Genomic DNA, 27,537 nt, shown 5'->3' with positions numbered 1-27,537 from the left:
AGAAGATAACACAACAATTAATAATGACATTGATATGGTTTGAATGATTGTTCCATTTTTAACATAGATTTTTCTTTGAATAAATATTTTTTTAGTTAACCTAGCGACACAGAACAGGTACATGTACTCTACTAAAATAGCCATTGGTCGAACTTGGGATCATAGACTGTTAGATTAACTTGTGTTGGCTAGTGCAGACTATCTGGTCAGGGTCAACCTAATAGCCACAATATGTTGTTGGCGATTCTATTTTTAGATCCATTCACTCCCTATACTCTCTTAGATCTTAACATTATTTTTGATATTTTATTTCTTGAATTCATTCCTTCCTATTGAACGGTATCCTCTAACAGCAGTCTTTCTTACAATATTTTATGATACTGTTATTTTAACTCTTTTGTCATTTATTTTATTAATTTAATCTTGTCGTGCTCATGTGGTAAGGGCAACTTGGAATGATACACAGTTGTCACAGATTAAATGTTAATTTTGAATGACTGACTGACTGCTGGATAATTGTGGATGCGTTATGATTATGCACGTCCTGAAATTTTTAAAATGTTGAATAGAATGCTAATCAATAAGTGATTTGTAACGATACAATCTGGTCAACCAATAAATGCTCACGAAACCTAATTATTCTGGTAGGCCTCCAAATAAATACATATTAAAAATTAACAGATCCTTTTCTCTATTAAAGTGAGATACGTCCATATAAAGTGTTAGGTTTACTAAAAGGCACGATAAAATGTCACTTATCCAATAGACGATTATATGATGGGACTATTTCGTCATGTATTAAGACCTAACTCTCAAGGTTAATTCTTCACAGTCATATCAATGTATTTTGCGAATCTAAGTATTTTCAAGTAATATCATGTACCGTTACTTTTAACATTCATTTAAACAAAACGAAGTATTTAAGCGTATATTAAATATTTCCAGTAATTTTAAAATATTTTTTTAATTGATAGATACCTACTTGTTTCAATGCTCTTCAATTAAAATATCCATTAATCTTCTTAAATCCTATATTTTTTTTCTATAGAATCTTACACAAACCAAACCATTGAATGAAGTCCTAATAGAAAGTGATGATAAATTCCCATTAACTGATCAACAAATTTTACCAGACGATATTCAAGAATCAAATGAATTAATTGAATTCATCAAAACTATTTCACCGAATTCAAGATTATGGAAGAATAGAGCTTGTTCAATTGTACATGCAACACTGTCTCAACTTCTAGATAATTTATTTATTTGTTGGAATGAGATTTAATTAGAAAATGAAATGATATTTACTTAATTTCTCTGTGAACTTTAGTTTTATTCAAGTACAATCTGTATTTTTAAATAAGTCTCTAATGTTCAAAATGTCTTGAAATAATTTAACTTTATCATCTCATAGATATAAACCTTAAATTCCTTCAAAAGTCAATAATAAAACTTCTATATAAGTATGAATTGAATAAGTTAACAAAGTGAAATATCACTCACACTCTTTGATGTTACAAACTGAATCAACATTACCAAGGTAAACTTAATATAAGCACATACTACTTCTGCTTAAACAAGGTAACTTGAAATTTTCTTACGACTAACGATTTTAATAAATCTAACTATTCTTGCTAGACCAGTTCTATACAACACTACAAAGATTTTTTTCGGAATTGTTATGTCTTTTTGCCTTGTCGATTATCACATGACGAGATCGTCAATAAGAACACCGACCTATACGACCTTGACACCGTGCCAAACCAATGACACGTTAACCAACGCGATCAACCTAGAGTCAACTCTGAGCCCTTATTGGTTCTTCGCGCTTAGCCCTACCCAGCTTACATTGTATGAATCATGTGCTTCGGATATACGCAGTTTATATGCAAGCGAATCGGACCTCATCATACGATAAAATAAGAAATAACAATTATATGGTATCAAGCCATAAGTGGCTGTGAGTGTGAGAGACTGTAACTAATAAATTGGGAATAACCTAAGAACAGTATATCATATAATGTTTGCCGATAGGTCAAGTGAAAGCTTATAATAGAGAAATATAAATATATATAATTTAGTTACTCAGTAATTATACAACAAGAATATATATATATATATATATATATATATATATATATATATAACAGCAGTACACAAATGATTCCTAGCAGTCACCATTCATTTATTCTTCGTTAGGATATAACAGGAATCTATTTGTAACAGGCTTTTATTATAATATTTGGAAACATGGGAAAACCAAAATACATCATCTAATATTATTGAATCACTGGAATTCATGTTTTCAAAGTATTGAGTGTGTTAAGGAACGAGAAGTTATTAAAAACTCTTTACCGCTGGTTCCTAGACCCCTCAAGTACCACAAAATAAAGTAATCAGTAAACGTTAAAAATATGATGCTAAATGATCAGATAGCAAAATTTAGAGAATACAAGTAAATTATCTATTGTACATATTATTGACTGAAAGCTATTAAAATAAGTGGTCTTATTGAATGCAATTTAGGGAATAGAAATCTACGAATCTAACGAAAATGTGCTCTATTATCCACGGTTTGACCTTATCAGTGAAAATCTTTAGTACACGATCAAGTCCTGTATTATAATCAGCATATTTCATACAAATATTTACAAAGCAATTTTTATGTCATACCAATATCACAATTATGTAATCTGGTTTCCCATCAACAAAACACTCTATCGGAGACTAAATACTTTCCTTGACAATGCGCGAAATACTGATGTAATAATTTGAAACAGTCTAGGCTTTCTTTCAACTTCACATTATTCAAGCAAGGTACTTGATTTACAGCCGAACGGAAAGTTATATATATATATATATATATATATATATATATATATATATATAAATATATATAAACTGGATGAGCTTCTTGTATCATCATCACTAAAGATCTACCTTCTCTCTCGTTACTGTTTATTATTCTGTTTAACATGCAGAAATCTTTTTATGATAATTCTTGTTGATTTGTAGTTTATATGATGTAACTTCTTTTATTTCACCTGCATACTGACCATATAGATCTCTACTGAATTGAGCAATTAATAATTTTCATTCATTTCAACGCTAAAATAGATAGGTTGATTGATATTTATCAGTATGTGTCACTTTTTACTATTGTAATAGAATACATGACATTGAATCGTTTTAGATATATATGGTAGTCGTTTGGTAAAAAGCTCTGAATCCAGGTTTAGTGGTACTTGGAATTCTTCACTCTTAATGAAAATGATGCTCCTCATATGATTCACACGTACCATGCATTGTCATAGTCACTGACGTTTTTCCCTTAACCATTCATCCTTTAACTGATATTAGAAGAAACTATGATATTTACACTAAGTCAACATACTGTACGCAATCATGAGTCACTCAAACTGGGAACGATTTGATCAATAAAATCCAACCAGTATTGAAGATTAGACAACCACAAGATTGGTTTTTACTCAATGATCAGTCACTGTCTCCAACAAGTAAGCGTCAGTTTCATCATTAAATGTCTCTAGTCAATATCATAACTAAAACCATCTTCGGATTTTGTATGTGACAACAACGTATCTAAATTCAACCAGTGTTTTGTAGGAAGTTTTATAACCTCTGGTCTAAATCATAATCTTCAATTCCTAACTATTGGAAAAATATAGATTTACTGAAGACAGTTCATCTGATGACCTGAAACGAAAATCTTTCGACATTCCGAAACATAACTAGGATGTACTCAGATGTTTGTTCAGTTTTATAGCTACATATCTGAACAGACTCATTTCTAGGAAATGTTAACCCATACCAGCATTACAGTACTTGCTCTGTAAAATAATACCCGTTTATCGTAAACAAGAAGCGAGATATATTATGATAACATTAACTCATATTTTAGACCCGTATTTTGTTTTAATCATATATAGTTACAAGTTGTGTGAAAGCGTTATCTCAGTTGGGTTAATTCTGATATTAAATATTTGTAAATACATGACCTATTGGAAGATTCGGTTTCGATCAGATTCAATTCATAAAATAATGAAATACATCGAATTGGTGCTATTGATCTATTACTATGATCCCAGTACCATTGACAATAATCTTCCCATGCTACTTCAAAAGTGATCAGGTTGTAACAGGGACGGTCACAAACTAAAATCTTTGAGTGTAACTCCGTACTGTCGTAATTCAGTTTGGAGAAGAAAACTGAATTTTCTAACTGATTAAACCTAGATTATATATATCGCCTCCAGATTATCTCATTTTCTGGCTATAAGCTTTACTTCTGCTTATATTCTGTATGCCCCCAAACTGAATGACAAGTTGTGTTCCCTAGAAAATAAATTTATTACTTACCACTCGGTAATAGTTAGCTAATATGACCTACTTAATCCTGGTTGTATAATTTGTAATGAATAATTCATTTTATATTGGAAAGAATGGGTGGATACACATTGGTTACAGTTCTGAAGCTTTTTGAATGAAATCATTATTATTATTATTATTTTACTGATGTCTTAGATTTAATTTCATATTATTCCCTAAATTGTCCACGAAACCCACATTGATAAAAATCATAAAGCCTAAATAAACACCAAACCTGAAATCAACTAATCCTTTCCAACTGACCAGATTAACTAAATAATCTCGTAAAGTTTAAAAACAGCCAAATCAATTTTGCTACTTATGAGTAGCTTAACGAATAATACTACATTATCACGAAGTTCAATGGAGATGGTACAATTTTATATTTTTTAAATTAGGTAAGACAGTTCAAAGAGAAACATCGAAATACTTGCGAGGGGGTAAAATAAAATGATATGATGGCCAGATCCAGAGTGTAAATAAAAGTTTTAGAGCGTTTGATCGTTTTCAAAAATGCATTTTTGACCTTCACCGTAACATAACTGTAAAAAGAATTCCGTTAAGATGCAGTAAATTTTTGTTGATAACACTAGGTCAATTTACAATAAAATTTGTAACCATAAGCACCAAAGAAATTTCCTGATGAATTTAATGAAGCATGGAAACGGAAACTGGAAAAGTACATTTGAAACGAATATTTTAAAGATGTAAACTTTGAAAATACTTCAAAGTGTGGCGCTTGATTAGTGAAATACAGAAAAGATAACCCAAAAAATTGCTTAGCTAATCTCCTCCGATTTAAAAGTAGGACATGAATTATTGTTTGTAGGTAGGGAAGCGTTTTTGGAAGCACTTATTCGAACACTCTCCTTAATATGAACACGAGCATGTCTATGCATGCTGTGTTTCAAAGAAAATTCTTTCCCACAATGTGGACAAACAAAAGGCCGCTCACCAGTATGGGATCTCATATGCCTTTGCAAATCTTGTTGACTACCAAAGCGATGAAGACAAACACAACATGACACATAGCGCATATCGCAAGTGGTTGTTTTTAAGGAGTAATTAATTGGATCTTTTGATTCTGGTAAGTTTTTGTTAGTTTCATTGTCTTTCTCTAACTCAGCTTTTGTCTGATTATTTTTACTCAAAGTTAGCTGGATTTGCGTTAAAACATCAGCTGACCTTTCACTTGAGCTTAGTTTTTTAACAAATTTAGCCCACTCGTTTGAGTGCTCCATAGCCCAATGAGTTAAAGTTGAAACTTGATCTTGGAATGTAAGCTGACACAAATGACATCGAAAAACTGGATTGTCTAGTTGATGTAGTGTAAGATGACGGCGAAAACACCTACTTGCAACTGGCACTGAACATACTGGACAAGAAAGTGTTGAAGATGCATTTTTTGACGCTGAATGCATCGATAAATCCACTGGTGGTTCTGCGACATCATCATGCATAGAACTATTTGCATTACTTGTTTGAGGAATTGTACGAAAAGTCATTTGATCGTCCTTATCCAGAACATTGCTCCTCATATTCAGTATGTTGCCGCGCCTAGGACGCCTGCCAACCCTTCCCGTCCTTCCTAATCGGACTGGAACAGTAGGCAACATACTTTGAGGAATATCTTTTATACAGTTCGAAGAAGTGTCATTTAAATAGTTTGTTAGACCACTTCTTGTAGAATTCGCCACTGCAAGTAGTGCAGCGTTATATAATCTCTCAGGATTGGGTTCCACTACTGGATCTCCAGCTCGTATCAACAGACTATTACTGATATCTTCCGCCTGCTTTTCATTTGAATTCATGGATATTATTTCATCTTCTCTCAGTTCTTCAATATTGTCAAGTTCTTGATCATTATCTCCAATATTAGTTCGACTAATAGAATTTAGATTAGAATTATGACCACTTAACTCAGAACGATTATCACCACTAGAAGGACTTTGTATACTCATATTTGACTGATGAAAACGTTGACGTTGTCGTTTTAAACTAACTCGATGCACACGTTCCATGTGACGTTCACGATTTGATTTGGTTGAAAATGATTTTGTACATCTTGTACAGGCAAATGGTTTATGAGCTAAAGTAAGAAAAAAAAATTAACAGTTGAAGGTAAATTTTAACAGTATAAAACACGTTTTATTTATAATTTGACTTGCTTGACGTTCATTGTTGCTCAAAGTGAAAATGAATTTGTTTACTGCTGAGATAAAAAAATACTAGTTCCATGACTTGGTACTTTCGCTTATTGTTTGTTAAAAAGAAGTATATGGTTCTGAATAATTAACGATAACTTAATTTCAGTCAAACAATATCAGATTACTGAGGTACGGTAAATATCTCAATCACTGAATTATGTTGCTATCCAAATTTAACATTAGCACATATTTAAGTTTATTTACGAAAGATTATATTCGAACCATATTATCAGTAGCATTTATTAAGGATTGAACTGTATAACAGTTAATTTGCTTGATCCGTTATGATATAAAAAGCCATATCTTTGAATAGTTAACCAGCGGATAACGGTGAAATTCGTGGTATGGTTCCTAAAACTTAGAAGCTTTTGAAATGGTATACATGTAAGTGAATGCTTAGTGGTCTTCTTACTGAAACCGAATTCTAGTGGTAAACCATACGAATTTCAGAATGATACTTATTAAGCTATCGAGTAATTATAAAAACCTACATTTTGATGGGATATAAGTTGATATTAAAGAAATTATCAATATTGAATATGATTAATCGAATCCACAATAAGACATTCATGCCAGCCACTTATAAATGTAATTCACGAGCAGTACCATTAAATGATTCGGAAGCTTTGAAAACCGAGTTAATGAAAAGTAGTTTTCAGTTTAGACTAAAATCACACTTAAAATCAACCGTCTGTCAAATTTCTGTTAGAATCGTATTATGCACATGAAAAATTCATTCAACTTATCTAGCAATTCATCCACTAGTAATAATCTGTTACTTAATTAATTTTATGTGCCAGAATCAAATGTTATTTGATTAATGACCATCCATTATCTCTTAGATTTATAGAATAGCTATCATTGATATATGTTAAGGTCAAGTCAAATGCTTCTCACTCAAATATAGAGATAATTAAGTAATAATCACTAGTAAAATTTGCTCTACATATTATCCACGAAGAAATTGATGTGTTTTGATCGACTCTAAGAATGAAGGTTCTAAATATCATTTCAATATGATGATAAAAGATCATTTTGATATCTTGTACAAGTCATCAATATCATCAACAACGCTTAGAAAACAATACAACTTACGAGTATGTGTTAAAATATGTCGTTTTAATGAACTGTTCCATGGAAACTTTTGTTGACAACCAGCTATAGGACAAGTGATTAATTTAGGCGCATCTTTATATGAATTCTTTTTTTGAATCAATGTTGTTGGGATAGTTGAATGAACTGGAAACATTTTATTAATATTTGATGTATTGGCTGGTAATGGCAGAATATTCAATGGATTATTGTTAGAGATGGTAGTACCAGTAGTTGTATCTCTTTTAAATTCATTATTAATTGGAGTTGGTAATGTCTTCATATGTTGCATAATTGGTAGACTATAAATATCATGTAGAATATTGTTTAAGTTAAACTCCTGATTAGAAAGTTTTATGTCCGCTTCAGATTGAGCTAACATGTTAGTATTTGTATACGAAGAACACAAAGTGTCAGATGTGTTGATTGGTGTAAAAACTGGGGGTTTTAAACTAATATCAGGTTTTTTCATCCATGGAATATTAGATCTAGCAGGTGTATGAACTTCGTGTGAAAGTGTATAACTTCCTTCCAAGGTATATTGTTTTCTATTGTGTAAAGAAAGGTCAAGCACTTCGTCAGAGTTAGATTCTAATGACTGAGTATAATTTAATTCGGTTATATCTGTTAAATAATTATCATTGTAACTATATTGAATAGGTGAACGTCTACTAGATGTATTGGATAAATTGTTCGGTGAACACACATAATCAGTATTTGATAAAATATATTGGTTTTGTAAACTTTGTGACCTAAAACCAAACAATACATTAAAAATAGATAATGATGATGTAAATAAGGTTGGAAATATTGCAAAACACTGATGAAAATTGTTAATTTGGATCGCTATACACTGACTAATTGGTCTTAAAGTAACGTGTTTTGTATGAAACATGAATGTCTCAAGTTTAATCCCAATTAGAGTCATGGACATGTGGTGCTAGGAGTCCCATAACTTTTCAGTGGCTATACTGGATGAGATTAAATAATGACAAAATCCATCTTATAATAGATCGCATCCACGTGAACTCAAAAAGTGCTATTTTACTAAGACTGATTACGGTAAACAATTATCCATAATTTATTAAGTGAGAAGTTTGATGGTTTGGATTTAATATCATGCAATGTTAAAAAGCAAATAGCCACTTCATAAAGATTTCAGAATGAAAGGTGCTCAGTGGAAACTGAAACATTATCGATATCATTTATTTCAACACAAAACACGATTAACATACTAAACAAATTAAAGGGTTGAGGAGTAAGCAAACTAATTTTGCAGTACTAAAATTAATGTTAAAACTTTTAAAGGAAGCTATTCAACTAACAACAATTGATTTATAATCATACAGAAACTACTAGTAATTGTCAAGGCACATGTAAAAAATGTATTCTCTCTATCATAAGTATTCTAAATTGCTAACTGATATGATGGAAAGAAAAGTCAATTTTCGATTGGTTTACTCATTATGAGTTTTGTTCAAGATTACTTCCGTTTTGATCCAATGTAATGATTACTCAATGTAGTATTTGTTTTCTTTTCTCGTATGATATTTTATTCTGTATAATATACGATATTCTTGTATTCCACTGACATGAACTATGCTCAGTATGTGGTTTGTTATAACTCTAAGTATTTTCCATACATGTGATTTCATCCTAATCATTAATCGAAATGGGTGTACAATCAATGTATAAATGAGTGTATTTTCTACTAGAGTCGTCGTTATAGTGTTTTGGGGCTAATAAATCTTCACTTATACCAGTCTTTGTGTTCTTACTTTCGCGTCATGAGAATTGCAGACGTCCCTCGTTCTGAGTAAAAGTGATAAGCGTTTCCGACATAACAATCAGCGACGACCAGATACAAAAAGTAGCATTAAAAGAGCCAAGACAATAAGCATTCAAACGACAAGTTATAACACTAACCATTAATTATCCGTACTATTCTATGCGATGACAGAAATTGTGCAACAATGTCATAATTTAGTCTTAACTCTATCTACATATATGTTGTAATTCAATTTATCATATTTTTCAAATGTTTTGACAGAAACAAACTTACCTATATGGGGAAAATTGATTTTCAGTTAATTCATTTTGTTTTAAATTGTATGATTTATTCTGTTTAAAATCACATTGTAAAGGGCCTGTAGAGTGAAAATACATGTACATAAATATTACTTAAAAGGTGGTCTTTTGTAATGAGATAAACAACTAATGTCTCAATAAAAATAGATTTGATTTACAAAAAAGTTTAGTTTCAGATTAGGATTTAAATCTGTATTAGTAGGAAAATATATCCTATTTCCGACATCTAGACAGGAGATTTTGGGTTATCATTTAAGCTAATTCAAGTCGAGCTCTGAAGCTGTTAGTTTTGACAGCGTATGCAGTTCTGGTCTTTAAAATAAGGAATAACTAAATGTCTAAATACAAGTTGACAACTACGTTATTAAAATACGTTTTAACAGTCTAAAGCGATAACTAACTTTTTTCTTCCAGTTCTTAATAAACTTCCATTTAATTTCATAGTCCATATCACGAACCGATCTTAGTTAAACAACCCTTAAAACCAAAAAACTTTGGATATGCGTTTTTCCCTAGTATAAGAATCCTTAAGATTGTACAACCATAAATTTTTGATCGGGTTTTGTTCTATGAGCTGGACGGTTTGGTCGCGGAGCTTTCATCGTTTTTCGGAAAGACATCATCACCACACTTCACTTTTATCTGAAGTTTGTGCTCATGATGTCGTTCAGAAGAACGATGAAAGCCCCACGACCAAACCATCCACCTCAGAGAACAAAACTCCATCAAAATCATCCACCTGAGCTACAAATCTTCTCCACCATCCCACAATAATAACCTCATGCAAGATCGAGCACGAAACCCACTGGTCTGACGATGATTGCTTAACTTTTAGATCACTACTCTTAAGTAAATAACCATTAAAAATCAAGTAGCTTCCAACTGAATGAATCACTGTCAAAAACAATTCATTAACACATATAACTCCTTCCATTTAAACTATTATTCCTTAGAAAAATGATCAACTCTGACAAAAAATCACTTGTTACTCATTTAAGTTAACTAAATGATAAGATACAAAAGGTCTAAATACTTTAATTCACTTTTCTATCTGTTTAATCTACTTATACTCACACATAACTTCCAATACAAACTATTCTATTTGTATTTTTTTCTCATTTAAAATTACATTTGACAGTTTTTGACAAAACAATCAACTACCAAATCCAAAAAAAGAAGAAAAAGAAACCAAGTTATATGGGAGAGAAAAAAGATTGAATAAAGAAAAATGGCTACTTTTACATCTGAACTGTACATATGCATCTGTATTCGTGTGTGGAAATCTTGATGTGTATATGTGTAAATTTCATTTTGATTCATAATGGCTCCGTTGTTTTGCTTTTCTTTTTTTCTTAAACGGAAATGTGGAAATTAAAAAGCCATAAAATAGTTCTGCGTGTGTGTGTGTTTTTTTTCCTAATATGATTGAGAACAGTTCATTTTCAATGTTTTATTTAATCACTTCAATAAATAACATGTTTGTATTGTTTTGTTTATTGAAATTACATACTTTACTTGAAAATAAGGCATAGTGTTTTATTGGTAAATAAATGTGGACTTTATTTAAACATGTTTAGATTGATCTCATATTGTTTAACATTCGTTAATGAATGTAATTCATAAAGTATACTTAATCAAAAGTTGTTTGTGTCTTTGTTAACATTGAGTTTCATCTTTGATTTGTCTTGTTTTTCTTTCGTTTATTGAGTATTTTGATGAGTTTAAGTATTCTAAAGTATATCGAAATCAATCTGTCAGTTAGTGAACTAACTGTAAGCACTAGTTATAGATTTGAGAAGGGGAAGAGCAGTATTTTGTATGGGATTTTTAAAACAGTGATCGAAAGGTTAGGCGTTTGCGTGCGAGACTGATAGGTCTTTGATTCGAATCTCGCGAGGCGGGATCGTGGATGCTAACTACTGAGGAGTTCCATACTAGGATGTAACGGCTGTCCAGTGCTTCCAGGTTTTCCATAGTGATCTAGCTTTAATTGACTCATGATCTGAACTATTGAAATTACTGTAATATCCATAAAATCCCTATCTGATTATAAATAAGAACTGTTGAACTTAATCTTTTGTAAGACAAACATATCTGTTACATTTCTTGTTTAAAATCTAATTTGATAGGAGAATAATTAATGTTTTATTAACTCACACATAATTAGTCAACCTTATCAATGACTGATAATACTTGTTTCTCTCAAAGTTACTATAACTTAAATTTACTATATACTATTGTATATCATGGTGATTAAATTGATAATATCCATGTTACATTGAGGTATTTATGCTGTAAACTTTTTAAAATCATAATGAATAACATTAATCATTAAAACAAATCATTTTGTAACTTACTCAATGGTTGAAATTTCATTTCTGTAACTTTTCTTGTCCTTTTTCTCTTCCCTATCACAGAGAGACTTTTCTTTTTCTTAGCCAATATATAACGAACTGAAAATGTTTTCTATGTCAAATTAAAAAAGAATATAAGGTATCATCAGACTGAACCATCTAATAAATAAGTAGTACTATATGGAATTTATCAAAAATAATAAACTCATTTAATAGAATAATAATCTTCATGGAACTATAATAATCTCTATCCCATATAGCAGAAAATTATCCCTAAAATATCTTTAGAACTATGACTCTTATATACCACTAAATTTGATTGTTGTCACTAATTGACACATTCTTTATACTGACAAATAGCTATTTATATATTTTTTTTCTAAAAGGTGCTTTACTATAACTATGTCAATATATTTCAATACAATGTTATAAATACTACCTTAGTAATCTGCCATTCTCCCTCCCCCCCCAAATAATAAAATCTCAATCGATTTATCAAGTTTTATGTAAATTATTCCGGAGAAAAACTGATGTAGTCAATGCTTAAGTCTCTAAATATAGGAAAGTATCATTAAAATTATCTTTGTGTAAAATATTTTAATATTACATACAATGAGACTGGACAGAAGCAAATAAACTAGAGAACAAAGTTTTCATAAAGATTAATTCACTTGTTACTATGCCCTTCAATAATTCTTTTTGCCAATATTTCCTACTGTGATGTATAAAGGAACCAGAAGTCAACATTTTAATGGCATCATTTTCATCTTGAAGTATATAAACTATGTTGAAATGAAGTTGCTAGTTACATGTGATTATAATACAAACATTGTCAATGTAAATAGATGTAATAAAATAACACTTACTGTGGTACACAATTTTGTGATCCGTGATTTTCTACTTATATTCCTATTTGTTTTATTAATATATTTTGATGATTTTCGAGGATATTGATCATTCTCAAGATTTGTATTAGGAGACGAAGAAATAACATAATCTGTTGGATTAAAATTGTATGTTTTATAAAATTTATAATCCATATTCTCTTCTATTTCATTTGTAATCAATGGTGGAATTTCACGTATAGTAATTCTTGGTGATTCCGAATGTGAAAAATTCTCATTGATATCATATTCATTATTTTTAACTGATGACGATGTATCATTTGATTCAAATGTTCTATTGATTGTACTATTTTTCAACAATAATGAAGGCAATAAACTAGCAATAACTGTTCGTGCATCTAAACTTGTCTGAGATGAATTATTTAAGATATAATTTTTACTTAATTGTAACCAATAATTTGTAAACATTTGAAGTAGTGACGATGTAGTATTTGATTTATAAGATGGCCAACTTTCAATCTCTGTAAACTTATTAAAATGTTCCTCTCCATTCTGTTGTTCATGTTTCATGTAACTTGTTGACCAGTCTGTTAAATTATTTGAATAATTTGGTGGTAAATTTGGTAAATAGTCTGTTTGATATTCTTCTGAATTGATTGATGTAAATTTAATTGGTTCTATTTGTAATGTTTTATTGAAATAGGATGATACATTCTGTAAATTGGTTACACATGATTTTGTATTCATATTAGATTGCTTATTATTATTATTATTATTATCTGAATTAGAAGTTGACTGAATTAAATTCATTTTTGATATACATAAATCATTTCCTGAATGAAAGTTTAAAATTTTTAATGAGTTTATTCCATGATTATTTAAATCTGATGATTTTATCGGTGATTTTTGTATATTACTACGATCTTGATATTCATTCATTTTAGTAGTATGCTGAATAGATGATGATTTTAATTTAGTATAAGTATTTGATATAGGTGAAGTATGTAAACTATTTGAAGATTGAAACCAATTAGGTAAATAGGTTGATTGTTTTGTTATTGACTGAATAGTTGGTGATAATGATGATGTTGTTGTTGAAGTGAATGAAGTCAAATTATTTATTGTTGTAGCTTTTGCTTGATGAGATGTACGTACATGTCGACTTAAATTACCATTGGTTGTAAATGCTTTATCACATAAATTACAATTGAATGGACGATGATCTATAACAAAGAAATTAGAAATGCAATATAATACACAATATGAAGTTGAAAGTAATATAATGACCGTTCGATAATGTTTTACACGCTGGCTATTTAAAAAAACTAAATATATGTCAGGTTTCATTGACATTTATAATCTCTATAGTTTCTGCTTCCGAAATATCGCATTTTTTATTTTGAATACTGAATTGGAAAAAATCATCATTTTCTAATCATAGCAATAACTCACCAGTTTTACTGACCGATTTCTAAATGAATAAATCTTAGAAAAGACAATCTAGTATAAGACTCCCCTAGCTGTACGCATGAACGATCCCGCACGCGGGATTCAAGACCAGGAGTTTCCATCTCTTGTGAAAACACTTAACCCTTAAACCACTGCATCGGCATCCAACGGTGGTAACATCTAACTTCAAAATCGATGGATTTATGATCTCAATTAAAACTCAACAATCTCCATAACTCTATGCTGATAAATTGTATGAATGTATTAAGTCTCCTTACAAACATCTGAAAAAATCCCTAACTTTATTCGAAGAGTTAATTTCATGTGACTTATATTCACTTGGTGTTGTTTACTTGTATCTTTGCATTGCTTAGGACTGTAATTGATCAGTCTCTTGTGAATATAACTTCACCCCATTACACAAGCAGGTGGCTATCAGGACTCAGTTGCTAAGTGGATAACGCGATGGCGTTTGAAGCAACCGGTACTAGGTTGGAGTCCCAGAGTGAACAAAAACTCTGAGGCGCAGGTACATCCAACTGAGGAGTCCCAAAAAGGACGAAACGCGCGTCCTGGATTCCATTTCTAGCCACTATCCGTCTTTGTTCATGTGACTTACCTAATATTTATCGAAGAAGGAGATAAGTTCATATGCAACTTTCACTCTAATATTCATTCCGGCTGCATTTTTAAAATTACCTTTAATAACATTCCTTCAATTAGCTTAATAAATTAATGCATAAACCAACAATGATGTATGTATTCGAAAATCCCATTCTATTTATGATTAATTAAGTGAAATTTTCAGTTATTTGTTTTCATATAAACAGGCAGTCAAGACGTATGTAAAGTTACAAATGAGGATAAAACATATATTTAGTGCTTCTTAGATTTTTTTGTTTTTATTACCCTTTCATTAAATATTAAACAAATGACAAAGTTATTTACAAAACAATCAGAAAGAACTTTTTAAGCAAAGATAAATAGTGGTTAGCAGTGGAATCCAGGATGCGCGTTTCGAATTATTTGGGACTCGCACCAGAGTGGACATCAACTATGAGATGTAGTTACATCCGGCTAATATGTCCCAAATATGGATTCCACTGTTAGCCATTATCCATTTTTGCTTAAAAAGCTTGTGACTTAAGGCTATATAGAGGCAATCTTCATAGGATGCACATATGCCAATATGAGACTAATCAATTACAGTCATAAATAACAATGAGAAGTTACAAGTAAAACAACACCATGTGATTTTAATTAGAAAAAAAAACGTTTTCTTTCCCTCAAATTTTATAAATCATAAAAATGTACAACTTACTTGTATGAGTTAATAAATGACGTTCAAGTGAACTATTTGAACTTAATTCACTAAAACAAAAACAACAAACATGTTTATAATCTTCACGTTTAAAATTACTTTGATGATCTTGTAAATGATTTGTTAAATGTCCACGACTAAATATTTCATCTTTTGAACATAATGGACAACGAAATACTTCAATATTACCACGAAGAGCATATGGCTGTATCTGAAAGTGAAAACAAATTATTATTATTATTATTACATATTGAATTGTTTTACTGATTTCAATAATTCAATAGTGGATTGTTTATTTATATCTAACAATCTATCATATTTAAAAAGTATACGTAAGCCTCAGACATTGAAACACTGTTTTTTTAATAATCTATTATGTCAGTTAAAAATAGCAACATAAACAAACAAACTACGATTTGGATATGTGACAAGACAATAAAGATATTAGAAAAGTTTGAATAATTAAGTTACAAATAAAACGATTTCTGAAATATTGGGATTTTCAATGACATACATTCATTTCCATAAGATCTAATACACAATCAACCAAAATAATTCATTATAACCCTTACCCAAATAAAAACTGTCATTCTTATCACATGAGATCGACTACACAACCAGGTCTGTTATGAGATATCAACTCACTGAAGACAATGGTGTACGGTGGCGCAACTTCGTGGATAAGTTGAAGTTAGACATTAACACCGTTTGATGCCGGCTCAGTGGTCTAGTTGGTTAAGCACCTGGCGTGAGACTGATATGTCCTGGGTTCGAATCTCGCGGGGGGCAGGATCGTGGATGCGCACTGCTGAGGAGTCCCATACTAGGACGAAACAGCCGTCCAGTGCTTCCAGGTTTTCCATGGTGGTCTAGCTCCAATCGACTCATGATTTCAACCAGTGGAAATAATATAATTAAAAATTATGCAATATGGTGTTTTTGTTACTTATAAAGATCAGTAGTGTTTATTTATGAAAGGTATAGATAAAAGTACCTTTTTTTAAAAAATATATTCAATGGAACAAATTCTAATAATATTCATTGAAGCTTTGTTGAATAAATGAAATTGAAAATTAATCTATTTAATTATACAAAATAATTACTTAAAAGTAAATAGTCACATAGGATAAAAGTTAACTGGAATAACTGTCACTATACATTCAATAACCTTGTTAAATAAGTTAGATAAGAACTTCAGAACTTTCTCTGGCAATGTTTATATGTAAGTTTATTAATAATAGTATCCTCTTCAATGAATCTTTATCAAACTGAATTAAACGATATGTTAAAATGAAACGAATTCAAACTTTAAGATTGATCCATTTATATGACTTTTATTATAAATTAATAAAAAGACATAACATGGAGTTTTGGATTGTTTTTAAAGAAGAAGAAAAAAACAACAAAACAACAATGTATTCTGATCACTTACTTTTACTTCTGCTCGATTCTTTCGATTAATTGATTCGGTACTTCGATTTAACTCACTATCTGAATGGGATTCATCTTGATTCATTTCATCATGTTGTTTATTTTTAATCATATTCGATGATATATTTAACATATTACAATTTCTTTTATATTCTTCTATTGATTGTTTCATTAATGGTGTTTGATTTTCTTCAGAATAATTGACTATTCTTAATTGTTTTTGTTCGACCAATTGATCATTGTTTGGATTAGTACAAGTAGTATTAGTATTCATTGTAATAGTAGATGTATTAACTGTTGTTGCTGTTTTACAATAATCTTTCATAGTCATTGGATTTGTTTGAATATTATTCGGTGATACAACAATAATTTGTGTTTCATTCATCATATTATCTAAACTATCAATATTAATTGGACTAATTGTTGTTGTACTAATATTTGAAGTAGGTGTAGTACTATCATTATCTACCGTATATACAGGTGTAGAAGTAGAATGATTTACATTAATCATACTAGTTTCATCATTTAAACTTAAACAACCACTATCTGCATAAGATGGAAGAAATAATGATGACGGTAAAGATTGTTTACTAGAGTTTAATAAATTTTGTGTAGTCTGATAATGACTTATCATATGATTATCAACTATATTAGGAATAGAATTTTGTAAATTAAGATTAGAAATATATGTTGTGGTATCTTCATAATTCCAATTGGATACAGGTGGTAAGTTTGGTAGATTCTGTGCGGAACAATAAAAAAGTGGTATTAAAAAAACTTGAAATTAAGTTTTTATTAAAAGCTAACATCAAAATGAAAACTTTGGTGTTCGTTTTCAATCGGAAAGATAATAGATGTGCATATAAAATGTATATACATATATATGGTCAAATATATACTAATGAAATGGTAAATCTAAAATTTATAAAAGTCATTTATATCACTTTTGATTTACCTAAGTGTATTGTGTACTATGGTGTGTGCTACTTATATTGATATAAGTAGTATATGACGCGAGTTAAAAACGTAATGTCTGGCAGCAGAAGATGGGAGAAGATCAAGAAAGGAAGAGCGCGAACACAATGCAATTTGTAAGAAAACACATGAACAAGGAAATGTGAAACAATGGATCGGTGGTTGCAACTGGAACAGTCCGGTTTGATATGATGGATTGTTATTTTACAAGTTAATGATTTGCAATATGGGTTTCTATTTTACCGAGTAACTCTGTAATTTTGTACTACATACATTCGGTTGTCGCCACCCATGTTCTGTTCACTACATGTACATAGCTTTAATAATGGTAAGAATTAGTTATAGAGTCCACATGCTGTAACACAGTTACTTAATGATTTCTGAATAAATCTATTTTTATGTTGAATTCAGTTCCTCACTATTTATAGTCATAAACGTTCTAGTAAATGATCAACTCTTTAGAAACTTCATGAATGTTAACAACTGTCCTATGATTAACAAATAACTTCACATGATTTATATTATTTCAGTAGTTCTACTGAAAATTCATTGATTGTCGTGATAGAGATCAATGAAATGCTCTGGACACAGTCAGTAGGATTTCCTGAAATTATATTTTTATAACACAATTATATAACATGTATTTGATCATAAATACCGATTACTAAGATGGATTAAGTTAAAATTAATAGATCTTTCAGTAAATTTAATAATGAAAAACAAGATACTCTAATCCGTATTTTACCTAGCAATAACACACTGAAAGTAAAGTACCAAATTCATTAGTCTAAAAATATGTTAGAATTAGTATTTCAACGTTTCATGGATGCTTAATTAACCACATCAAAAATATCAACACCAACTTTAGTCTAAATTACCATACTAAATAATATTTATTGTCCAATAAATTATCAGTATTAAAAATTCTTCCGAATTTAGATGCAGACAACAAATTTATGTGGTCAGTATAGAGTTGTGGAGATTTTTTAAAACTTGACTAAAATGACAAATCGATCTAAAGACTTAATAATCATTCTATGTTTCCATGTTTTCATTAGTTGTTGAACTTAGATCAATTAGTGATTTCAGTACAATGTTATAGTCACTAAAACCAGCTTAGAGATAAATGTAATTTAACTGACTTAATTATTAGTTAAAGTCATCATGAAATAATATATGAGATCTTTTCAAAAGTTTTTCAAATTATTATCAATATAATATAATTTCACTAAGATACACTTACCGATTCCACATTCAAACTATCTCGAAAATTTATACAATTTTCTGAAGTTGAATGAAAATTTGGTAGTACTAAGGTTGACATTGAATTTTTCAACATGATATCAAAATAATTTGAAGATGTTGATAAATTTGATGCGAAATTTAATTCCAATTCCAAAAAGTCTTATTATAAAAATAGAAAAGAATGATTAGAATAATGTGGATTGAAATAATGAATAATAATAGTTGAATAGATGATAGACTATTCAATTTCTATAACTGAAATAACGTTTCTTTATTTGCTTTTCTTAAACTGAACCGTTAAATTTATACTCAGAACTTTTAATCAGTACAAATTGTTTCCTATTCTTCAATCAGCAATAACGAATAAGAATAAAAACATTTTTGAGAAGATGCGAACGTGTCGTCTATGTCTACTACACCTAAGATGATTAATAATGATGACAATTTAAGTATCTAAACAATATACAACTTTTATGTGTGTGTGTGTGTATGTATGTAGAAGAGTAAAGATACAGTGGGGTAGAGTAAAATTACTAGTCAACTTCACTTTTTTCAACTTCGTCCCCTTTCCTAAAATGAAATTCTCAAAAGTGAACAGTTATACCACTGGACTCAAATATGAAAATAACCAATCAGTGAATTGAAATTTTGGGTCAGAAATATTTTTTTACTAATTTCACATCAGTTTTGAAAAATAACACGCCCCTTTACTAATGAAAACAGCCCGCATGATAACTATATAACAATTAAGGAAATGCTACTTTGTATATATATATATATATATATATATATATATATATATATATATATATATATATATAACTGTTACTCTTTTTATATTTCTGATTACAGATTTGATCTGTGTTTGATTAAAACTGTTAGCTAACTTCCGTTTTATTTTGAACAGAAAAAATGACCCATTCAACCTCAGTTACAAAAAATTTGTTTTAAACCACCTTATCTAATCTCTAGGGTTATCTAGTCATAGATACATCCATTTCTATTAGTTGAAATAAATGAAATAATTTAACTAAGCCTAGAGTTTTGAGTAGTGAATTATGTTATCACTTATGGGTAATGTTATATTAGCGTTAAGTTCCAAATAAGATTCAAAGGCTTGATCAATGTATTATGTAGTTAGTAAACAAGTTTTCCTTATTCCAGTCCCAATTTCAAAATCCAAACTTGGATTTAGATGGATCCAAGCTATTAGTCCCAATTAGGGTGCAACTCTTGTCCTAGATTTCTTTACTAGTTATAAACGATCTATTCGGTGAAAGTATTCATTTTATTTGATAATATTTGATCAGCTGATACTTGATATTTACTCATTCCACACAGTCTGGAATAAATGATATGATGCAAACTGCCATGTATCCTTTATTTCGATAAATACCATCGAAAAGTGTTAGAAATAAACTCAAGGGACTCGGCAATTAGTGGGTCTAATAAAGTTTCTAGGAGTGTTGTATTTAATTATACAGAGAAATTAAAGACGGCGACCACTTAAAATATCAATAACAATGATAAGTATTTGATAATCATTCATTGTTAACAATTCCTTAACTAATGATAACCCATGGTGAATAAAAGTCCACTAGAAACGTTTGTCAAAAGGTCAAATGTAACAGAAAAGCAAATATTGAAAGATTGATCACTTTAATTACAAAAAAGTATACTTACAACTAACTAGATCATCACTTAATTTAAAAAAGGTAAAAAAGAAGAATCTATCAAGTCTATCATGAAGAGCTTCTTTGTTTACCCTCTTAATTCAATGAGGTGAGTATATAATCATTATCCAAATAGTTACAAATAAAAAGAACTATTCATAACTAATATAAATATCATGATTGTGAACATTCTCGAGTCACGAAAACCTATGGTACTTCAGTAACGAGAGGACATATAGGATATTATTTATTCTGCATAATAACACTGTTAAAATGTGAGAAAAGTTCCATTTCTATAGTCTAAAGTAAATTTAAGTTTTATGCTTGACAATTCTATGATAGCCGTTTCGTTCTAGTATGGGACTCTTCAGCAGTGCTCATCCACGACCTCGCGGGGATCCGAACCCAGGACCTGTCGGTCTCGCGCCAGGCGCTTAACCAACTAGACCGCTGAACCGGCATCCAACCGTGGTAATGTCTAACTTCAACTAATCCGCGAAGTTGCGCCACCGTACACCATTGTCTTCGGTGAGTTGATATCTCACAACAGACCTGGTTGAACTCCACTGGTAGCGGCTTCTCACTAGAACTCCAGGAGTATCTCTTGAAGACGGTCGCTAGTGAGCAGATTATTATTATCAGAAGGGGTTTTCTGGAGATTTTAGAAATTTCACTGGTTGAAATGATGAGTCAATTGAAGCTAGACCACCATGGAAGTTAGACATTAACACCGTTGGATGCCGGTTCAGCGGTCTAGTTGGTTAAGCACCTGGCGTGAGACTGATAGGTTCTAGGTTCGAATCTCGTGGGGTGCGGGATCGTGGATGTGCACTGCTGAGGAGTCCCATACTAGGACGAAACGGCCGTTCAGTGCTTCCAGGTTTTCCATGGTGGTCTAGCTTCAATTGACTCATCATTTCAACCAGTGAAATTTCTAAAATCTTCACAAAATCCCTTCTGATAATTCTATGATAAACAGAAAACAGTGAATAATTTCCATAAGAATATAGTCATTGATAATCATTATACAAAGAATATTGCTTTTTATTACATCCGATTTCCGTGTATTTCACTCCAATATTTAGTGAACTACCTTCTGTCAATCTTAACAAGCAGTATAAATGAAAGATGCAAATGATAATCATTAGTTTAAATTTTCATAAATTACTGATCAGACTTATCCATCATTAAGACTCTTAGGTTCGTTTCAATAAAATACACAAACTTTATTAATAATGCAAACATATTTACACACTTTGGGTGTTTTGTTCTGTGAGATGGATATTTTCGAAAGAAAATTGTGATGACGGTATAAAAGACATTGATGCTAACAACGACTAGCCTCTTACAGAACCAACATGTTAACACTTTGTTATTTGAGGACTTAAATTCTCTAAAGACTACTGACTCCGTTTTCCAGTACTCTTCAACCACCTAGCATTGAAAAATACGCGGTATTACATCGACTAACTATGATGTTACGTCCAAACACGATTGAAATATATACAAAGTATTTTGCCTCTCATTCAATGGTAAATTCATGATTTGCACCTCTGTAACGTCCATATTACTGTAAACTTATGAATCCGAATGATCTTTGGATTAGCTTTAGTAAATAATAAAACTACTTATTTTTATAGTAATGTTGATTTATAATAGAATGTGCTAACAAAAACTTTTAATCTTCATGTTTAATCTAACAATTCAATTCTAGATATCAAGTGTTATAATAGAAAATTTTAATTTTATTGGTTAAATACATTACGAAAAATATGTAATCTCAAACATTAATTAATTTTATAAGAAGACTAGTTGAGCTTAGAAGTAAAAGAAAACTGTTATTTACAATAACAAGAAAACTAACAATCTACTTGATAGAAGAGGAAAAAATGGGTGTAATAAAAAAATCCAATATTTTTTTTTGGGGGGGGGAGTTACAGATATAAATTCAAATCTCATTATTTTACCACACCCTATCATCTTAAGAAAAGAAGTAATGTATTAATTTTATATATATATATATATATATATATATATATATATATAAAGACTACTTAAATCATAATATCAGATCAACGTATAAACACATACACCCATCATCACTTTTTTTAATAATAATATTTGTCCTTAAGCACCATAAAGAAATGGTGGAAATTGTATTTATTCCGTAGAGTTATCTATCAAAAGAAATTCTCATTTAATTTTGCATTTAATTCTTATGAATTAATTTCTATCCACCAACACCACCACCGCCACCCCCAATCCTTCCACTTTTTTCTCATTCCTACACCCATTATTTACACTTTACCGATTTTTATAAAATCATTCTTTTTTTCCAGTTACAATAAAATAGATCGTATATTTTAATCTACTGGTTTCTTATCAATACATTTAATAAATGTGTAAAAGTCACTTATTCGATAGAAATTGTTTACTTAATAATTAATACTTGAGAAATGTCTTATTTAAGAATTTAATTAATGCTAAAATAGTTTACACTAACATGTTATTTCAATATCGACACAGGGTCAAGTGCATTAACAATAAAACATAATTTGTTAGACATAAATTATGTAATATCAATTAATAATGCCTATCTCTAATCGTTACCGAAATAATTGAGGTGATACCAGTCAATAATCGTCTGTTGTTCAGCTCTTAATGGTAACTAAAGCTTATTAAATGCTCTGTGATATAAGTCCAAATAGCTTAGTTACGACGTCGCCAGTAAGCCGGATGTTATTTCAACATCTCTAAAGAAAGATAAATAAGACACTAATTATGAAAACGTAAGGAATTAGTCTTACGGATTGTAAATTTCATAAGACAGCGATTCCCTTGGCAAATCCTTTGAATCTAACACTAGATAGCATAGGTCTATATAGTTGCACGCATACTTTAATTATTTATACTGATAAACGGGAGACCTAAGTTCATATCACACCACTAGTCAGTGCTAACTGGTAAATTCAAAGAAGTAAGATAAGTATTAAAACTAGAAACTGCTTCATGGACGTATGAAAGATAGAACATTTAAAACCATAGAGCATTGAATGAATATTTCCTCCAAACTCATGAATTTTCAACAATACACAGTCATAACTCAACACATAAAAAAAAACTCAAGACTGTCTTGTATTACATTGAGGAAAATACTCACACCATTAACCCACATCATAGAAGTTCCACAAATTTTGATATTTTATAACTCTCATTCAAAAACATTAATGAACTACTCTATAAGCCTTCTGATTTCGCTAACACCAAAGATCACATCTTTTCAGTAGAAATCATTGACATTTATTTATAGCCTAGTTAATAATAAGCACATGAGTATCATTTGCCAAGTTTTAAAGAAACTCCAATACAATGAATTTTACGTTTTTTTATTACTACTGGAGATGGTAAAATCTTTAGACCAATCGATGTGTGTTTACTTGTATCCAATTTTTCGTGCTAACAGAAACATTCATGCACCTGTTGTATAAACAGAAGCTAACCTGTATATATTATACTATCCATAATTTATTGTTCTATACAATACAAACAATTATTGTCTCTGTTAAGTACAAGTAAAAAGTTTTACACTTGATAGTCTGAATATCACACTACTTATGTGTACTGCATGACTATAAACAGGCTAATGCTTAGGCAAGTGACAATATTCTAAATGAGTATTAAAGTTTGATAAAACAATAATATGTTTAATTACTTTTGTAAAAACCATGTACCAAAGAAAAAAAACATGCAAAAACTAAATAAAAATCGTTTTTAAATCAAATTTATGGGAAATTGTATCTTTAACAGTAAAAAGTTAAACATTACCATTAGAATATTCAAAAATCGTTTTTCTGACTTCAAGCCATATTAATATACTATACATATACTCATAATGTAAAACAGATTATTTCAAATTTGAGATGTCCTTAAGATATTACAATATTTGACTTGATTACTCACAGTTATATAATATACCCTTATGGGGCAGAGTAATTTTACATTGGTTTTCAGTAGAACCAGACATCATCCAGGTTTAAACTTTATAACCCGAGCAGTACAGTTCAATCCCGCTTCGCAGGAAAACCAGATACCGTATAGGCTTTAACGCTACAATCTGAATAGTACAGCACATTCCTGTGGCGCAACCACACAGGTACCAAGCACCCTTGTGGACCATTCGCACCATTCATTACCCATTCACGTCGCATGTATAATTTTTTCGATCAATGATCACGTGAATCAACTATGCACAGCACAAACAGGCCAAAGTTAACCTATACCGTATACACAAAAGTCAAACTCATTAATGTTAGCAATAGTGACATGCCTTACAATATCCGTATGAAAATGGTCCTTGAGAACACTGAAATGCAACCACCAGTATAAATGAAATCGGTTAATCAGCAAACCAATTTTTCGTATGAATAGTCATCAAAACTTGCCAAAATAATCCTAAGCCATCCACAATATTAATGGCGAACTTCCGGTTTCATATGAGGCCAGCTCTACAAAGCAATATAGCTTATACTGCATACAAAACATATGTAGGGTCGTAAACGAAATAGCCGAGCCTGAAGCGTTATGTCTTAGTGAATGCTTAAGACCCATTGTCTCGTGTTGGAATACTATTACAAGACCAACAAGGTCATTTTGATCTCGTTTGCGAAATTTCCATTTTTCCGACTTTTCAGACCCTGAGTTAGCGGTAGTATCCCTTGACTTGATCACTAAGCCAGGTAAAATAAGAGATTTATCTATATGTACCACCGAGTACCAAATAAATCTTCATACTTAACTTGAAATCTTAATATATTCCATTGAAAATGATAAGCAAACACTAAGTGGTTTTTTAAACGTTTGACTGAAAGTGTTGAAAGATCGAAATAATTGTTTAATTTATAGATAAAAGAAAATTTTAATAAGAATATTTTCCGATCTACTCTCACTAGTACTGATGAAAATACTGGAATAAAGATATTGAGTCTTAAATGGAACCTTCTACATTTTACTGTTAAAATATACCAAGGAAAGCTGTATGGACAATCAAATACAGGATTGTTCTTTTCAACTGACAATAGATATTGAATAAAAGTTTAATTCATGTAATGATTTCTAACAAGAATTTAAACAACAGTGTATTCCCTAACTGTCTAACTGGTTTGTAAAGGAATGACATATTTTGATATTTATCATCAATAGCATAAACGTTTTGTAACAAGAAAAAAAAGCTTTTTCACCTATATTATATTTACGTTTAGTACCAAACAATATCAGGACTTGTTAACTTATTGAATCAATGGTAACACGATATGCTCGAAACCCGACAAGTCTTAGTTTAATCCTGTGTTCTAACATAGCTAAAAAGGTTCGAAACTAAATAAAACGATTATAGAATATACTATGACTTTAAATAATCTTCTGACTGTAAACAATGATGAATTTTATCATTTATCTATTTACATTACAACCAATAACTAACAAATTATTCCGGAATACATAAAGATAAAATATCATTCAGAGTATATATATATATCTGAGAAAGAGAGCGATACAATCGTATTATTAAAATTAAACTCATTTAAATCAATTCAATTTTAAAGGTCAAAAAAATTTATTCAGTTAACAGAAGTACAATTCGAAGAAGAAGGAATACAACTGGTTAGTTGCTATAATATCTGAAACTATACACATATGATATAATCAAACATTTTCTCTGTGCATATTTATGCATGTGTATTATGTATTTTTTTATGTGGTGAAGAATGCTGCTGACTATGTAATTCGTTTACAAGTATACAGACGTGAAAATGTGAAACATACAAGCTGAAAAAAATACGAGATAGTATAAGAGGTAGATAGATAGATAGATAGATAAACAGAAAAAAAAGGAAACAAAACAAAATATTAAATCAGTACTCATTAGCATAAAAAAAGCCTTTTCAATAAAAATCTGAATTCTCTGAGAAAAACAATGACGGCATGGTAATAATAGATTTAAAGTGTTCCGTAAAACTAAATGTAGTAAACGATGTAGACAGTGACAGCTTTTCAGTAGTGTACAAATAAATATAGTAACTTAATGAGTAGGATTAAATTATCTAATTTAAAATCTGTTTCAGTCAAATTTTAATAACGTTAATAATGAAGTTTAAGTTTTGCATGATTGACTGAATTTAGTTGGACAACCAATCAAAACTAGGAAGTCTTGGGAAGCTTTTTGACTTTGTATGTGATTTTCCAGTAGAGTTTATCCACAACCCTATCAAGGTTCGATTCTGGGACTTATATTTTTCGTGGTGAGCACTTAACATTTAGACCACTAAGTCGTTGTCTATAATCTAAACTCAGTCATTTCTCAATATTGCGCATTTATACATAGACATTGACTGTATTTATTCTACCCCAGACAGTGGTGAAATCCACCAGCTTTTTCTAAAAACTTCTGGAATTACTCACTCAAAATTAGTCAGTGGT

At 30.3% G+C, this 27,537-nt stretch overlaps 2 protein-coding genes across 3 annotated transcripts in view; one reads left to right on the top strand and one right to left on the bottom strand.

Moving 5' to 3' along the window:
- The window catches only part of MS3_00002120 (uncharacterized protein), a 39,827-nt gene extending 28,384 nt beyond the window's left edge, over positions 1 to 11,443 (top strand). Inside the window, exons 19-20 of the mRNA XM_051209685.1 lie at positions 1,049 to 1,537; positions 10,909 to 11,443. Coding sequence (XP_051075146.1) covers positions 1,049 to 1,282 — 234 coding nt within the window. The 3' untranslated portion in view covers positions 1,283 to 1,537; positions 10,909 to 11,443. The remainder of the gene's footprint in view (positions 1 to 1,048; positions 1,538 to 10,908) is intronic.
- Positions 4,729 to 27,537, bottom strand: part of RREB1_1 (Ras responsive element binding protein 1) — a gene marked incomplete at its 5' end in the record, with an annotated part of 59,087 nt that continues 36,278 nt past the window's right edge. Inside the window, 9 exons of one of the 2 annotated variants that reach the window (XM_012939874.2) lie at positions 4,729 to 6,472; positions 7,686 to 8,434; positions 9,745 to 9,829; positions 12,128 to 12,236; positions 12,991 to 14,192; positions 15,740 to 15,950; positions 17,172 to 17,912; positions 19,389 to 19,549; positions 22,319 to 22,385. In XM_012939874.2, the coding sequence (XP_012795328.2) occupies positions 5,163 to 6,472; positions 7,686 to 8,434; positions 9,745 to 9,829; positions 12,128 to 12,236; positions 12,991 to 14,192; positions 15,740 to 15,950; positions 17,172 to 17,912; positions 19,389 to 19,549; positions 22,319 to 22,385 (4,635 nt within the window). In that variant the 3' untranslated portion in view covers positions 4,729 to 5,162. Of the gene's footprint in view, positions 6,473 to 7,685; positions 8,435 to 9,744; positions 9,830 to 12,127; positions 12,237 to 12,990; positions 14,193 to 15,739; positions 15,951 to 17,171; positions 17,913 to 19,388; positions 19,550 to 22,318; positions 22,386 to 27,537 lie in introns of those variants that run through there. The other variant, XM_051209684.1, reaches the window with a different exon arrangement.

The sequence above is a fragment of the Schistosoma haematobium genome, chromosome 1 (genome assembly GCF_000699445.3).
Source record: "Schistosoma haematobium chromosome 1, whole genome shotgun sequence".
In the NCBI taxonomy this organism is placed as follows: domain Eukaryota; kingdom Metazoa; phylum Platyhelminthes; class Trematoda; order Strigeidida; family Schistosomatidae; genus Schistosoma; species Schistosoma haematobium.
Note: the sequence above shows the minus strand (reverse complement) of the source record. Positions and strands in the feature narration are given on the sequence as shown.